Raw genomic sequence first — 15,385 nt, forward strand, 5'->3', positions numbered from 1 at the left:
AAAATATTCTCTTGAACATTTGCTTTGTTAGTGGTCCTTGGCTGTTAAGTTAAAATAAAATACTTATTTGGATCAAGAGCTAAAGCCTATTGCCTGGAAAACTACATTTTGGACTATGTCCTGGAATGTGTTTGAACTGACTTGAACCTCTCAGTTTTCATTAAATATTAAAATGTGTACTTTTATAGTATATCCTCTTGTGTAAACAGTACATATGCAACAGCCACTTGCCATGGTCTCCTTTTTACCCATCAGCCCAAACTCTCATGCCTTTTTAAATATAGCTTCTGTATCAAGCAGACACACACACACACAGTCTGTTAGGTGATGTCATCCAGCAAAGGACAAACAAACTGATATTTGCTTCCAGGGACATTGTGGGCAAGTTCCTGTTTACCATTTCTTTAAGAATGTAGAGCTGTCATTTATTAACTGTACAGACAATAAGACAAATATAGAACAGCAGCAAATAAACAAAAATGAAAGTTTTAAAAGCTAATTTCATTATAGTGGCAAATTGCAATCTTCCATTTAAATGTAAATCCTAGGGTTCAGCATGAACTTTTGCCAAATAAATTTGACCGTTATAAACCGTACAATGCTTCCTGCCCTTAACACTTATTTTATCTGGTTTTAATCATTGACAGTAAATCGAATTTTAAATGAATCGAATCTTACTAAATTGCATTTTTTAAATAATTAGAGTATTCATCAAGTATTATGTTAGGACATTGCTGGGCAGTAACGTTATACAGCCAATACAGTATATCTCTCATTACCTTTGAACAAGCTACAAAGAGAATACTTTTTGACATTATTATAATTAATGTATTATTTCAACTGTAATTAAGAAACCTATATATATATATATATATACTCTGAAAGATGTGATATCTGTATTCTATGAGTAATAATCAGAGAAGGTTAGCGTACTGAATCATTTTAGCAAATCAGTTAGCTCCGACAGTTCGGTTCACAAAACGATTCACGTATTGGAGTCATCGCTCACTGTGACCGAATCATTAAACACAACAGATTCATTAGAATGATTCATTCGTGCGTCAGACTCGTCAGACTAGCGAGGGCATCGTGAGGCGATGATGATTGCTCTTCGGAAGAATCCTGTGTGCATCAGATACAGAGGGGGAAACGAAATTACGAATCCTACTATGGTGATGCAATAGTTCATGAATATTAATTAGGTTGCGATGGCGTTCCTTCCTAATCTCCTCGAAGCATCCAGTCACACATCCTAATTTTATATTCATGAAACAGTAGTTAATTCATAAGTCCGCAGTAGCAATCGTTCATTGGTCATCACAACAGCGCCCACTCTGACAGCGTCTGCCTTTCAGCCAATCGGTTGAAAAGTTGGGTACCGTATTCATATTCATAAGCCACGCCTTCGCCATAGTAGGATCACGAAATTAGCGAGGAAGCATACAAAAAACGATGACTTCCTGTATTTTTTATAACGAATGAATACGTTACGCAGAACATAAGCGAGAGGGTTATACTATCTGAAAACGGTATCGCTGTGGATGCCACTGCTGTAAATGCGGATTGTTTACAGCAGCCCTCGCATCCTTTCCTCCCTCCCCTTTTCCTCTTTCCCGGAGCGCCGCAGCGCTGGTGGCGAGGCAGCGGCTACAGCAGCTCCCGCTGACCGAAGATAGCGCCTGCAGAGCCGGCCACGGCCGTCACATCACCCCGGGCCCCTGGAGGGTGCCATCCAGAGTAAAGCAGGAAGCAAGATCATTGTGCAGCATCATTTTTCCGTGAAGAAAAGCGCACAGCCACTTCTGGATTTTATTAATCTTCACCTCCAGGTCTTTTCAGGAGTTTGGATGTGCAGTTTCACATGATATGGCTGTTCTTAAACTAGTCGACCAGGTAATTGCATACGTTTTTTTAAACGCACGTTTTTGTTTGCAAAATTATCAGTTTATTTGGATGATGGCATGCTGCTTGGATGAAACTGAGGGATTTGCCCACGATTAAATGTCATTTTCAATGAATGCACAAAATACAGAATATGATGCTCCATATATAGGCTATGGTTGCAGCTGAAACCGCATGATTCATGACAGCACATACAAGTGTGTTTTATATGCTCATGCCTGTTTCTGCTGTCACGCATTTTGTTTAAACGACATAATAGATCTTGTTGGAAGATTCTTGTTTTCCTGAAAGTCAGAAACAGCTACTTGTGCAATTTGTGAAAGTCGTGAATCTGATTCTACTTTGGAAATGATTTATAAGTAGTTTTTTTTTTAGTGTATGCTTATTAATATGTGTCTTATCAACACCAGTGTAAGAATGTCGTTTATATTTAAGTGAGATAGAGTAGAGTAACAAAGTGAGTGTTGTTCTCATTTATTGCATAATTTGTGTAAGGAAAATGATCTGCTTTCATCTAGAGAGAACAAACTTCCTGCTCTCTGTTGGAGTGTGCATGAGGCTGATGTTGATATGACTCCTAAATCTAATCTGCACACCATAACAAGTTTTTAGAAGAGAACATCCCAAATTCATATCATTATCAGCACACCTAGTCAGATTTCTGTTTTAACTGACTAGTATAAGTTGCATACCAACATATATGGTTGAGCTCCACCCAGTTAAAGCTCAGTCAAGTTCCTTTTCTCACAAACATCACTGTTGTTCACTTATTTGAAACTTTTGTTGTGACAGTAACAATACTTTAGTTTCACATTAAACTTTTGTGTTTATAATGTAGTTTTTCTAGTTAGTAAAAGACTGAATTCATTGTAATCTGATTTTCATTGGTGATATTTTGAATGTTACTACTATACTTCACGAACTTGAAATTATATGTTACAACTTTTGATACTTGTCACCTCCACTAATAATTAGTTTAGTTTAGTCTACGTTTAGTTTTTCAGTAGAGTAGACCTGTATTTCCCTAACGGTCATGTGATGCACTCATATCAAGACACTATTGCAAATGTTCTAGGAAGTTGTCCTTGCAACAAGTAACTCGATGTCAATCAGGGGCCCCATGGACTTCATGTCAGGGTCGAGAAGATTTTTCAGCTGTGAGACTAGAGACTAAAAAGTCTGTACTAAATATTTGCACTATATGGTTAAAGCAAGGTTTCTTATTCAACAACATACATAGCTCATTCCATCCTGATGATCCGACGAGAGCTGCTCGCATCTCAGCATGTCTAACAGATATATATATATTTATATATATATGTTATATCTTATATAACAAGTGCAGCCATCGACAGCTTCATGTTGTTGATTGCCACAGAAAATGCCAACTCGTCCCTAAATTTGTAATAACAAACAAAAAATGTGTGTACAGTAATGCATTTGCAAAAAGGGCAAGAGATTCCAGAGGGCTTAAAAGAAGTGTGCAGCTCATATCTTTGATAGAGCACTTTAATTAATTTGTTCATAGAAAATGTGTGTATACAAATGCACTTAAGATATTAATCAAGTATATTTCATTTAAGTCATTTTTTTACATTTACTGAACTGAATAATGTTTCCTAAAGACTGTTCCAAAATGTCATTAATTGCAGTAATTTTATATATTTCGTTTTTCTCATAGTTTATTCTTTGTCCTAATATTTTTCTAAAATAAAAATATTTATGGGAAAAAGTAAATCTCAGATATGCTGTCAACTTAATAAAAAAAGTAAATATTTAACTGAAATATTTTTAACAATTTGTTTTAGTATAATGATGATATAAAGGCCAATTATTTAATTTTAGAAAGGAAACTATTAATTTATTTTGCCGTTTTAATAATATTAAATGCTATATTTTCCTTACACAGTAAAAATTTATTTTTATACATAAAAATATGCAGCTGCCTTCAGTGGGGTCCCTCACAAGGGGATCATCCCATTTGACGTCAGAAAGTTTGTACTATTGATCAATATCAATCTTTAGTGGTGGGACTACTGTTCTAAGTGAATGTACTTTGTGCTTCAGGTATACCGAAATAATTTATTTAAGTGAGTGGATTTTTCTCTGTCATGACAGGAGTTGAAAGACTGGATAGTACTTTAACACCTATTTAAATTTTACATTAATTCATTTAGCAGACACTTTTATCCAAAGCAGCCTACAAATGAGGAACATCACAAGCATATACGGTTGGAAACTCTTGTGGCAATAAAAACAGTTTGTATTTTAACGTTTATACTGAAGCAGTGTCTTGCCGCTTAGACTTCCATTAAAAGTGCATTAATGTAAATGCATGTCTTGTTTGTTTTTACAGACCGAGACACAAGTTGAAATTATTTTTGGTGTGTTAACACCATGCCCCAAAAAAGTTTTACTTGCATTAATCCCAGGACATTTATTTTGTAGAAGTTTATATGTGACACTAAGTGTTCTGAGTGCAGTAATGTTTACGGTCATTTTGGTCTTGTGTACAGTTTGATTTCCATACTTTGCCCCAAAGAGGAAAGGAACAGGAAGTTGTTGAATCTCAACATTCCCCTCTCATGCTTTTTCGTAGTCTCGGAGGGTTACATGACACAAGTTCAGAGCACACAAGATATAGAGAGGAAATAGAGGATAGTATGCTTACGGCTTACACATCAGTCATCGTAAGACTTTAGATACTTCTGTTATGCACTTCATGACAGTGTTAGGGTTTTACACTTTTCATATTTTATTTTTACCATTCAGAAAACAAAGTTTAGATTCTTTCAGTTTAGATTTTTATCCAGAAGAGTGTTTTAGAGCTTGTTCACCAAACTCAATATAACCCCTGAATCAGATGATTTGCAGAATGCATGGTCTATCTAAAATTGTGATGTATGAAATAGCAACAGATAATTTCTTCAATGTTGTGATGGACATATGAGTGAGATTTTCAAAAAGGAAAAAAAAAACGTTTTGGTTCTATCTATCAGTTGTTGTTTGGATGGAGGCAGATCTGAATGTGAATTTGCAGTCAATTGTAAGAAAGGGGATGTTTAAGTGGACTAAATGTTTGGAGAAGTCCGTTGTACGTCAGCAGAGAGAAGTCTGTTGTTTCACCAGAAGATCAAGTTCTGATATATTGATTACATTTTACAAGGTCAAAAAACATTTAAAAAATAAAACCTATGCATGGGCAAATTTCCATTTCATGCTGACTTTAAACATCAGGGGAAAAATGCTGTCACAAGGAACTAGATTTCAGTTTCGCAGTTCATTTATTGTGCGACATCAGCAGTTCCTCATTTTAGACTCATGATTCTTAAGGAGTCAGTCTGCTTTGTTTTGAAGAAGAGCCTGCAGTGCTCCAGTTGTCAAAAGTGAAGAAAGCCCCAGCCCTCATTGGCTCAGAATGAAGTTTGGCTCACTTCTATTGGCCGTAGTGATAGACAAGGGGACTGGGAGTTGGGGGGAGGAGGTCGTGTAGCCTAATGCATGTCAACAATGGCTTCAGTGTTTGAGAGTTTGGCATGGAGCGGTGCTGGGAGGTCGGGGAATGTCCTCATTTGTGATGAGCTGCGTCCAGATCCCTGCTTGTGCCAGCGCTCAGCAATCTCGTCCCCAAGCTTTGCAGTGCCATAACACAGACAGCACTGTTGTCACCAGCTGTTGTGTTCTCTTTCCAGTGGGAGAAGAGCTGTGTGGTTGTGCATGCGATCCAGACAGAGGCAATATCTCATAGTCGAGAGAATTCAACATTGTATCCTCATAGATACAATGCTCTCATGAAAGAGCTCAATAAGGATGGCCCAGTGGCCCAGTGCCAGTTCTGTGTTATTTTACATTCCTGATCTTGTGCATGTGATTTTTATTTGCCTTGCAAATGTAAACATTTGGTTTTCTATTCATTTATTGAAGGTTGTTGTTGTGAATTCTGCTGATTTAAATATGTCACCAAGAGAAGGAATCCTGGGGGTTCACTGATGAACTAATTATTGAAAATAATTTTAATATGATATCCCCTAAGAAAGTATATTAGCCTAGAATATGCTCAGGAGATGTTTCACCTTAGACTTGTTTCTTCTCAAATGTCTTGAGAGAAATAAAAGGAAACAAGTGAATTGAGACAAATCGTAGTAGGCCTAAATGTGCGGCCAAATTTACAGTTGTTCGGTAATTTTTATGAGTGGAATCCGGGCCAATTTGATAAGAATCCATGCAATCAGGACATTTCACAGACAAAATTCTGTAATTTCAGTAGGAAGTCTAACATTCTGGAATTTTGCGAGAAGGCGAAAGGTTTCCCCAAGCAGATTTCGCAACAAGTTTGTCACGCAAATTCTCCCATTGACCAACAGAAAGCTGCTTTGTTTTAAAGTGTTTCATACAACACTACACCGTTGACAAGAGTTTTTTATGCAACAAGTCAATGAACTCTCACTAATTTGTGATGGCACCTGAAGCATACGGATCTAAAAGATTTATGCTTCACATTGCTAAAATAATCTGGTCAAATGTTTGATGTCATATTCAAAATCAAATATCTGACAATTTTATCTTTATCTGACAAATTTGTCTTGACATTTGCAACATTTTATGAATCTCGAGTAGGGTCCAACCCTCTACATTGCAACTAAATCTTCACTCTGGGCGACTAAATTATGTCTAATATTAGCCAATGGCTAATAAATTCTCAGATTTTACTCGCCAGTGTGTGAGTTGGATGCTGAGTATATGATTAGCACAGATATATTTTCACTCACAGAACACTCTGACTGAGCAGTGAGCACTATAGAGTTTCACTCTCCGTCAAGCGATCTGTGATATTTTTCAGTTCATTTGACAGTCCATATCGATAATTATTATGATAAAAGTCAAGTCTTTATTTCTTTCAAGTTTAAAGCCAGATTTGTGCTCCAAAGTGAAAGTTGTAGAAAAACCAGACCATTAATTTTCCTTAACAAAATAAATATCTTAATAGAAAAATTAATTTAATAGTTTTTGCATGTTCTAATGAGTGATATTAGTTTGAACATGGATAAACGGTCCATGTGACACAATTAAAATAACTAGCACTCTTTCGTTCTGCTTTTGGTGCATAAAAATTACATTGAACATTTATCAACCTCATGTTATCATTTTATCATGGAAAATTATTTTGCGATAATTATTGTTATCAATTTATCGCCCAGCCCTAATCTCTAGAGGAGGCACATGAGATTATTGGAACAAGCAGGAGACTTGATTTGCATTTGCTGTATAAAAGAAACGATTGAGATAGTTAAGAGGTCTCATTAATGATATGATATATGGTATGGTGAGATGCATGAAAAGAAAAATTCATGAAATTGTTCAGCCTTTGGTTCTTTTAGAGAGCTGAGTAACTTGAAATGACAAACAAAAAATGAATGATGGCTTGTGGCGAATTGGCACAGCAGAGATAGTTTTTTATGGATGATGAAATGAGTTTGAAGTGAGTGGGTGTGAGAGAGCCTGTTTCTGCAGCTGAAAATAGAGCAGATCTCAACAACACATCTCCTGTTGTCTGAGTGTTTGTTTGTATGTGTGCATATTAAAGAGAAAGTCATAGTGAAAGAAGCTATTCTTAGAAACATATTTTGAAATTTTTCATAAAACATGAACTTGTCTTCACAAAAAAGCCATAATGTGACTCTTTTGCAGCTATAAATTCATATGGGGTTTACAAAGTATGCTGATATACCGGTAAGATGTTAAAAGTCCATCCCTCTCTTTAAAATCTATGTCCTTACTGTTGAAGCCTGTGTGTTCATTTGCATGTTGGTCTGCCTGCATGTGTTCTGTTGTATAGCGGAAGTGAAAATGCTTTCCATGCTTCCTCTGTGTCGCTTCTGAGAAGGTGAAAAAGAGCAACAGGAAGTGAGATGTGGGGGTTATTGCAGAGAGAGACACTGGAAGTATAGATGCAGCTAAGTTTGGCTCAAACCACCTCGGTGTTGTTATGCTTCTCTAATCCCACGCATGTGTCGGATTATCATGGTTTTCAATGCGCTGCCATATAAATATATGAAGCTTGGCACTTGAATTTCGGAAAATAGCTGGTAAAGTACAGTTTATAAATATATTTGGTATTAGTTTAGTCTTTAGTTGCTGCATAAACAAGGACTGAAGATGATAATTACATAGAGGAAACATGACTTTAATGACCACAGTGTGTGGTACAAAGCTTTCTTGGGGCTCTTTGGGCCTCGATTTGGCCTCCCTGTAATGACGCCATGGAAATGGTGAAGGTTGTGTGGTTTTGCAGCCTAGCTGTCTGATTTGTGCTGAGAAACTGGTTCAAGATTTGAATGACAAAATTATTCCAAAGATATAAAACAAAGTTTATGTAATCAGCACAAGGATAATCTAGGGTTCTTGTAGCTCTGTAAGTCTGTATACTTTCTGATGAAAATGTGGCGCTTGCCTTTTGCATAATTTGCCGCCACAGTGCTATGGTGGTGGCCAGGATGTTGTTGTATGGTTGCAAAAGTGTTCTGTGTGGTTTTTTGGTGTGTTCCTATGCGGTTGCTAGGGTGTTAATGGGTGGTTTCTTGGGTGTTCTGGGTGGGTGCTAGCATTTGGGATTTGTTCAAATCTGTTACCGTAAAGGTGCAGTCGCATTAGAGAAAGAAAGTTCCGTTATCTGTAATGTAGCAATGTATGAAGCACAGCCCACACAGAAGTGACTTTAACAACTTGAACTTTTGCTTTACTTTTACTTGAACTAAATCTTTTGCTCCCGATTACAAGAATTTCTACAGCAATGACTGGATTTTGTCCATGAGAATTTGCCGAACAACAGTAAATGTATCCACACCATAAAGTAACGGTATGCAGCTTTGTGTGTTTTTGCAACTTTGGAGCCCCCTACAGTTAAGTGAATGGATTGCACTGTCGTAATTACAGTCGATAGCTGTACATTAGCATTTGTTGCTACTGTAAAGCAATCCACCCTTTTCGCATAATTTCGTACCTGCTCACTAAATTTACATAACTCCCAGAACAGACGTTTGAGGAAGAGTGTGGGAAAGAAACGGAAGCCATTCACCTTATTAAAACTTCAGAATGATATTGAAACTGATATTTAAAGGTAAAAATCTTACATACAGTTGATTTAAGTTTGAGCAATAGCACCAGTGATGCTTCATGCTTTTATTTCTTAATACCATCCATGTTTAAATAATCTCTTGTTTTTCACAGCCACCCCTCATCCAAGCCATCTTTAATGGAGACCCCGATGAGATTCGTGTGCTCATATGTAAATCAGAAGATGTCAATGCACTGGTATGGATCAGTTTCTTTTATTCTTCTACTCGCACGACTATATCTCATCTCTTTGTTTCTCGCAGCACAATAGTCGAGTAATCCTATGGACAACAGCCAGAGATTTATATACATTTGTCTCAGTAAAGGCAACAGGACACAAAACAGTTTTCAGGGCCGTTCTTCTTCCAGAATATTTATTTATTCTACTTGTCTCACTGTGTCCGCCTTAATGGCTCCAGCAAGAATTAGCTTGCTGTCCGAATGTTTTATATAGAGCCGCTGGTCAAAGTCATGATTTCAGGCTGCATGTGCAAACAGGTTCAGACAATGGACACATTGAGATGTTACCACCGCAAGTGTGTGAGCACATTAGTACATACTGACATCTCCATCAGTGATTGTAAAGAGCCACTCAATGCTTCTTTGTTGTGGATCGCATCGCTTGCAATGACAGGCAATCAGCATATTGCATTCAGAAGTGACCAATTCTCTGCAAAAACTTTGCAGTCCAAAGTGGGACTTTAGAAAATGTTGAAGGTTTTGGTGTTTAAAAATAATGGAATGTACTATAAAGACCACATTAAATGGATTGACAGACACAATTGTCTTTCTAGTGTTGATGTAGCCTATTTCCTATTGAAACAGGAAGTTGGGGTGAGACCTATCGAAGGGCTCATCTTTTTAAAAAAAAAATTTTATTAGCCAATAGCCTTTTGTTTATGCCACAGCTGTCAAAATATGATTTGTTACTTGCTCTTGTTAGGTTGTTGTAGAACATTTTGTCCATTTTTGGATAAACCATTGTCTGTCATCTGTAAGAATTTATTTGAATTAAATGAATACTTTTATTTATTAAGGATGCATTAGAATGATCAAATGTTACAGTAGAGACATTTATAACATTACAAAATATATCCATTTCAAATAAATGCTGCTCTTTTAAACTTTCATCAAAGCATCCTTTGAAAATAAATAATGTACCCTATCAACGGTTTCCACAAAAATATTAAGCATCACAAAATTTTTCAACATCGCTTATCATAAGAAATGTTTCTTGAGCACCAAATCAGCATATTAGAATGATTTCTGAAGGATCATGTGACACTGAAGACACTGAAGAGGTGGCTGCTGAAAATTCAGCTTTGCCATCACAGGAATAAATTACATTCAACATTTTACATTTTACAACAATTACATTCTTGTCAACTTTTAAGAGTGCACTAGCATGTACTGTAGATGGGTTCAAAGCTAATAGACATGATTTGATTTCATTTTTAACAATCTTTCCATCCTCTCTGTACATGTGTCTGACTCTCCAGCTGTCTTTTTTTTCATTCTCTCTCAGGACGCTGAGAAGCGAGCTCCCCTTCATGCAGCAGCCTTCCTCGGAGATGCTGAGATCACAGAGCTCCTCATTGTGTCAGGTAGAGCTGCTTTCTTTCTCTCTCCCTCCACTCCCTTCCCACCTCCCTTCCATAGTACCTTTACAGCATCTCCTATAAAATAAATGCATGTTCAAAACCCAGTCCATTAAAGGTATAGTTAAACCAAAAATAAATATTCTGTTATCATTTATGCATGTCATTCCAAATCCATGTGTTTTTTTAATTTGTCATGGAATGTAAAGGATGGTTTTAGTAAATGATGACAGAATTTTCATTTTTGGGTGGACTACCCCTTTACAAATACAGCATATAGAGCCTTCCTCAGAGATGCTGAGATCACAGAGCTCCTCATTGTGTCAGGTAGAGCTGCTTTCTTTCTCTCTCCCTCCACTCCCTTCCCACCTCCCTTCCATAGTACCTTTACAGCATCTCCTATAAAATAAATGCATGTTCAAAACCCAGTCCATTAAAGGTATAGTTAAACCAAAAATAAATATTCTGTTATCATTTATGCATGTCATTCCAAATCCATGTGTTTTTTTAATTTGTCATGGAATGTAAAGGATGGTTTTAGTAAATGATGACAGAATTTTCATTTTTGGGTGGACTACCCCTTTACAAATACAGCATATAGAGCCCTACATTTTTTAAGGTTATTATTGTTTGATGTTTCTTTGTAGGGGCACGGGTCAATGCCAAAGATAACATGTGGTTGACTCCACTACACAGGGCAGTGGCATCACGTAGCGAGGTAGGATTAGTTGTTCAACACGCACTCACTTTTGAATAAGACAGATGTTGTTTAATGTTGTCACACAGCAGGATGCCTTTAAAACAATGCTAATCATATGCAGAAGCTCCTGTGGGATTATAATAGGATTTTTCCAACACTGGATGCCGATTGGTCAATCGTATTCCAGCTGGCCTGAAGTACACAATATAGTTCGTTGATTTGCTTTGTACACATCTAGGAGGCCGTTCGCGTGTTGATCCGTCATTCTGCTGATGTTAATGCACGGGATAAGAACTGGCAGACTCCGTTGCATGTCGCTGCCGCCAACAAGGCTCTGCGCTGTGCTGAGGTCATCATCCCGCTCCTGAGCAGCGTCAACGTTTCAGATCGTGGGGGACGCACCGCCCTGCACCATGCTGCCCTTAATGGGCACACAGAGGTACTGCAAGTTGAAACTAAATATTTTTGCTTGGCACATAGCAATACTACAGAGCCTCACACATGACACGCGGGAAAAATATATATATTGTGGCCACAAATAAAAAAAATATTTCTAATATTTATTAATGTGTTTAGTTAAATCGTAGCCACTAATTACAAATTAATTCTCTCGTTTTAGTAAATTGTTGCCATGTTTTACTAATTTGATTTTTCATTTTAGTAAATCATGGCCACATTGTCCTAATTCATTCTCTGGTTTTGATTTAATGAAAACAAGGGAACAAATTAGTAAAAAAAAGCCACAATTTACTAAAATGAGGGAACAAATTCATTATTTGTGGGAATGAATTTTTCATTTGTGTTCATGATTTAAATAAAACGGAGGGCGAATAGTAAATTGTGGCCACAGTTGAACTAAAATGAGGGAAAGCATGAATAAAGCAAGGGAACAAATTCTTGATTCTTTAGAGCAAATTAAGTCGTGGCTACAATAAATATATTTTTGCCTCCATGTCATGTGCAGGGCTCTGATCATATTTTATTTCACTGCAGTTTGCAAGTTCAACGACTGAGACAGTGAAGGATTTATATACAAATTCACATGGCCACTGATACAGACTTAATTTTGCTGCATTGCATTGTCAACATAACTTGAAATTTGCAGAATGCAGAATGGTTTAGAAAGTCATTATATAAACTGACTATATAAACTGACATTAAATTACTGACGCATTATTGACTCCTGCTTTACTGCCTATTGAGGCGGATACAAGCATTCTCTCCTCCATTTCTCTATCTCTTTCTTATCACTGTTATTCACTTTCCACTTTCTCTCTTCAGATGGTTAGCCTTCTCCTGGCCAAGGGTGCCAATATCAATGCCTTTGACAAGAAAGACTGCCGTGCACTGCACTGGGCAGCATATATGGGTGAGGGAACAATCCTATAAAAACTCTGACCAGTATGTCTTTTCCAGTCAAACACAAAAGGAGTTGTTCACCCTGCTTCCATTTCAATACAAAAAATAGTTATTGGGGGCTGCCAAGCTCCAAAAAGGACATCAAATTATTCCATGCTAATTTGGATGTACGATATGTAATATCTGCTGGAATTTTGTAATTGTTGTTTTGATGATGTGCAAGTTGGCATTATCAAGTATGGCACTCACTTTGCAAAAACACACCCTGAGAGTAATGAATCTGTGTTTTAAACAAATCATTTGAGTGCATAAACCATTCATAAAGACAGTCATATGCTTTTTGAATGAATCAACCATTTTGAATAAATCAGCTTTTTTGAACAAATCATTTGAATGAATGATTCACTGATATCTAAATGCCAAATCAGATGCCGTCTCTGCAGTGCAAAAATAGATTTAGTTAGTGCTGGTTACATTTGATTGGTAACAGCCTATAGTATCTTATTATTCTAATTAAATTTGTTGATTAAATGTAAGAATTTGACATGAAAGATGATGCATACATTTAATAAGGTTTGAAAAAAAATGGCCGCTGTAAAGATTAAAATGCTCCTGGAAATTATTTCCATCACTTCTGCACAGAATATGAAAATCTTTGGGAGTCAGTTGTCCACAACAGGCCTAAACAAATTACCAGCAAAAAAAAAACACTAAAAAATATTTAGATATCAATATTTGGCAATATCGTATTTGCACTTTCATATTGTTTTTTCTTCACTCAAAACTGTCATATGTCTTCAGAAGACTTATGCTGAGACTTATGTTAAGTCATATGGAATAGTTTTATGGAGCTTTTATTGTGCTTTTTTCTTCTTTTTGGAGCTTTACACTTTCTAATTTTGTTTTATGGACAAGAGTCAATATTCTGGAAAACAGCTCCTATTGTGTTCTACAGAAATGAGTCATATGGGTTTGAAACGACATGAGGGAGAGTAACTAATAACAGAATTTTCATTTTGAGGTGAACTATTTGTGTTTATGTCTTCATGAGCTTCTCTCCATACTCCTGCAGGTCACTTAGATGTAGTGTGTTTACTGGTGAGTCAAGGGGCCGAGATCAGCTGCAAGGACAAGAGAGGATACACACCTCTACACGCTGCTGCTTCCAGCGGTCAGATCGCTGTGGTGAAACGCCTGCTCAGCCTGGCTGTAGAGGTACCCAGGATGCAAATAGATACATATAGAGAAGGGAGCATGGGAAAAACATCTAGTTTGAGCTTACTATATCATATGCTTTATTCATAGATAGATGAAGCCAATGCCTTTGGGAACACAGCGCTGCATGTGGCCTGCTTTAATGGACAAGATGCAGTAGTCAGTGAGCTGATCGACTACGGTGCTAACGTCAGTCAGCCGAATAACAAGGGCTTCACACCTCTGCACTTTGCTGCTGCGTCCACTCACGGTGCCCTGTGTCTGGAGTTCCTGGTCAACAGCGGAGCTGACGTCAACGTCCAAGTATGTCCATCTAGGACAAAACATTGACAGACAGTGCAAACCCTGTGTGCTTTATGCTACTAAACATTTCCTGATGTTTCCTCAGAGTCGTGATGGGAAAAGCCCTCTTCATCTGACGGCAGTTCATGGACGATTCACACGCTCCCAGACGCTCATCCAAAACGGTAAAGCTGTTTTTAGACTGCTTAAAGCCTACTGTTAGCCTGTGACTGATTTGCATGTACATTGAGAGTACAAGTGTGTGTTTCTGATACAGGTGGAGAGATTGACTGTGTCGATAAGGATGGAAACACTCCGCTGCATGTCGCTGGTCGATATGGCCATGAACTTTTAATAAACACTCTAATCACAAGTGGAGCTGACTGCACCAGGTTTGTCTCTGTCTTTGGATATTTATTGAAAATCTTGGTAAATCATCATTTCTTGTTGTTTCTGATATGCTCATTCTTTCTCTGCAGAAGAGGAGTACATGGCATGTTTCCTTTGCATCTGGCCGCTCTGAATGCTCACGCCGCCTGCTGCCGGAAGCTTCTCTCCTCAGGTACCGACTACACCACCGAATCAAGCTACAGTTGCACTACCTTAATATAACATTGAAAACCTGGTGCAAATCATTTTTGGCTAAATACAAAAACATTATGACATAGCGCTCATGCAGAATATGCAAGATTGAATACGTCTCTGGATGTTTCATGATCTCATTCCTTTTACTCCTCCTCATTATTTCCAGTTCTTTCTATAGTACATTATCAATAGAATTGTCAATTCTTGCTTAATAAAAGTATAAGTCCTTGGCTTGCTGAGTAAAAGTATTAATTAAATACTAGTGCTGTCAAATGATTAATCGCGATTAATCGCATCCAAAATAAAAGTTTTTGTTTACATAATATATTTATGTGTACTGTGTTTATGTATTATGTATATATAAATACACACACATTCAGTATATATTTTGAAAATATTTACATGTGTATATATATTTATATTATTATATTTTATATTATATTTAAATATATTTATATAAACATAACATATTTTTCTTAAATATATACATGCATGTGTTTGTATTTATATATACATAATAAATATACACAGTACACACTCATATATTATGTAAATAAAAACTTTTATTTTGGATGCGATTAAAGGCAGGGTATGTGATTTTTCAAAAACACTTTAGAAAACTGATTTGGGC

The 15,385-nt window shown here is 36.9% G+C and overlaps 1 protein-coding gene across 1 annotated transcript in view; it reads left to right on the top strand.

Moving 5' to 3' along the window:
* Positions 1 to 1,440: 1,440 nt before the first annotated feature.
* Positions 1,441 to 15,385, top strand: part of LOC107731742 (serine/threonine-protein phosphatase 6 regulatory ankyrin repeat subunit B-like) — a 27,192-nt gene continuing 13,247 nt past the window's right edge. The window contains exons 1-11 of the mRNA XM_016542900.1: positions 1,441 to 1,893; positions 9,130 to 9,213; positions 10,541 to 10,619; positions 11,261 to 11,331; positions 11,552 to 11,752; positions 12,595 to 12,682; positions 13,745 to 13,887; positions 13,978 to 14,190; positions 14,276 to 14,354; positions 14,447 to 14,561; positions 14,649 to 14,731. Of these exons, the coding sequence (XP_016398386.1) occupies positions 1,867 to 1,893; positions 9,130 to 9,213; positions 10,541 to 10,619; positions 11,261 to 11,331; positions 11,552 to 11,752; positions 12,595 to 12,682; positions 13,745 to 13,887; positions 13,978 to 14,190; positions 14,276 to 14,354; positions 14,447 to 14,561; positions 14,649 to 14,731 (1,183 nt within the window). The 5' untranslated portion in view covers positions 1,441 to 1,866. The remainder of the gene's footprint in view (positions 1,894 to 9,129; positions 9,214 to 10,540; positions 10,620 to 11,260; positions 11,332 to 11,551; positions 11,753 to 12,594; positions 12,683 to 13,744; positions 13,888 to 13,977; positions 14,191 to 14,275; positions 14,355 to 14,446; positions 14,562 to 14,648; positions 14,732 to 15,385) is intronic.

This window comes from Sinocyclocheilus rhinocerous, unplaced genomic scaffold (assembly GCF_001515625.1).
Source record: "Sinocyclocheilus rhinocerous isolate Xijiao unplaced genomic scaffold, SAMN03320098_v1.1 scaffold2083, whole genome shotgun sequence".
Classification (NCBI taxonomy): domain Eukaryota; kingdom Metazoa; phylum Chordata; class Actinopteri; order Cypriniformes; family Cyprinidae; genus Sinocyclocheilus; species Sinocyclocheilus rhinocerous.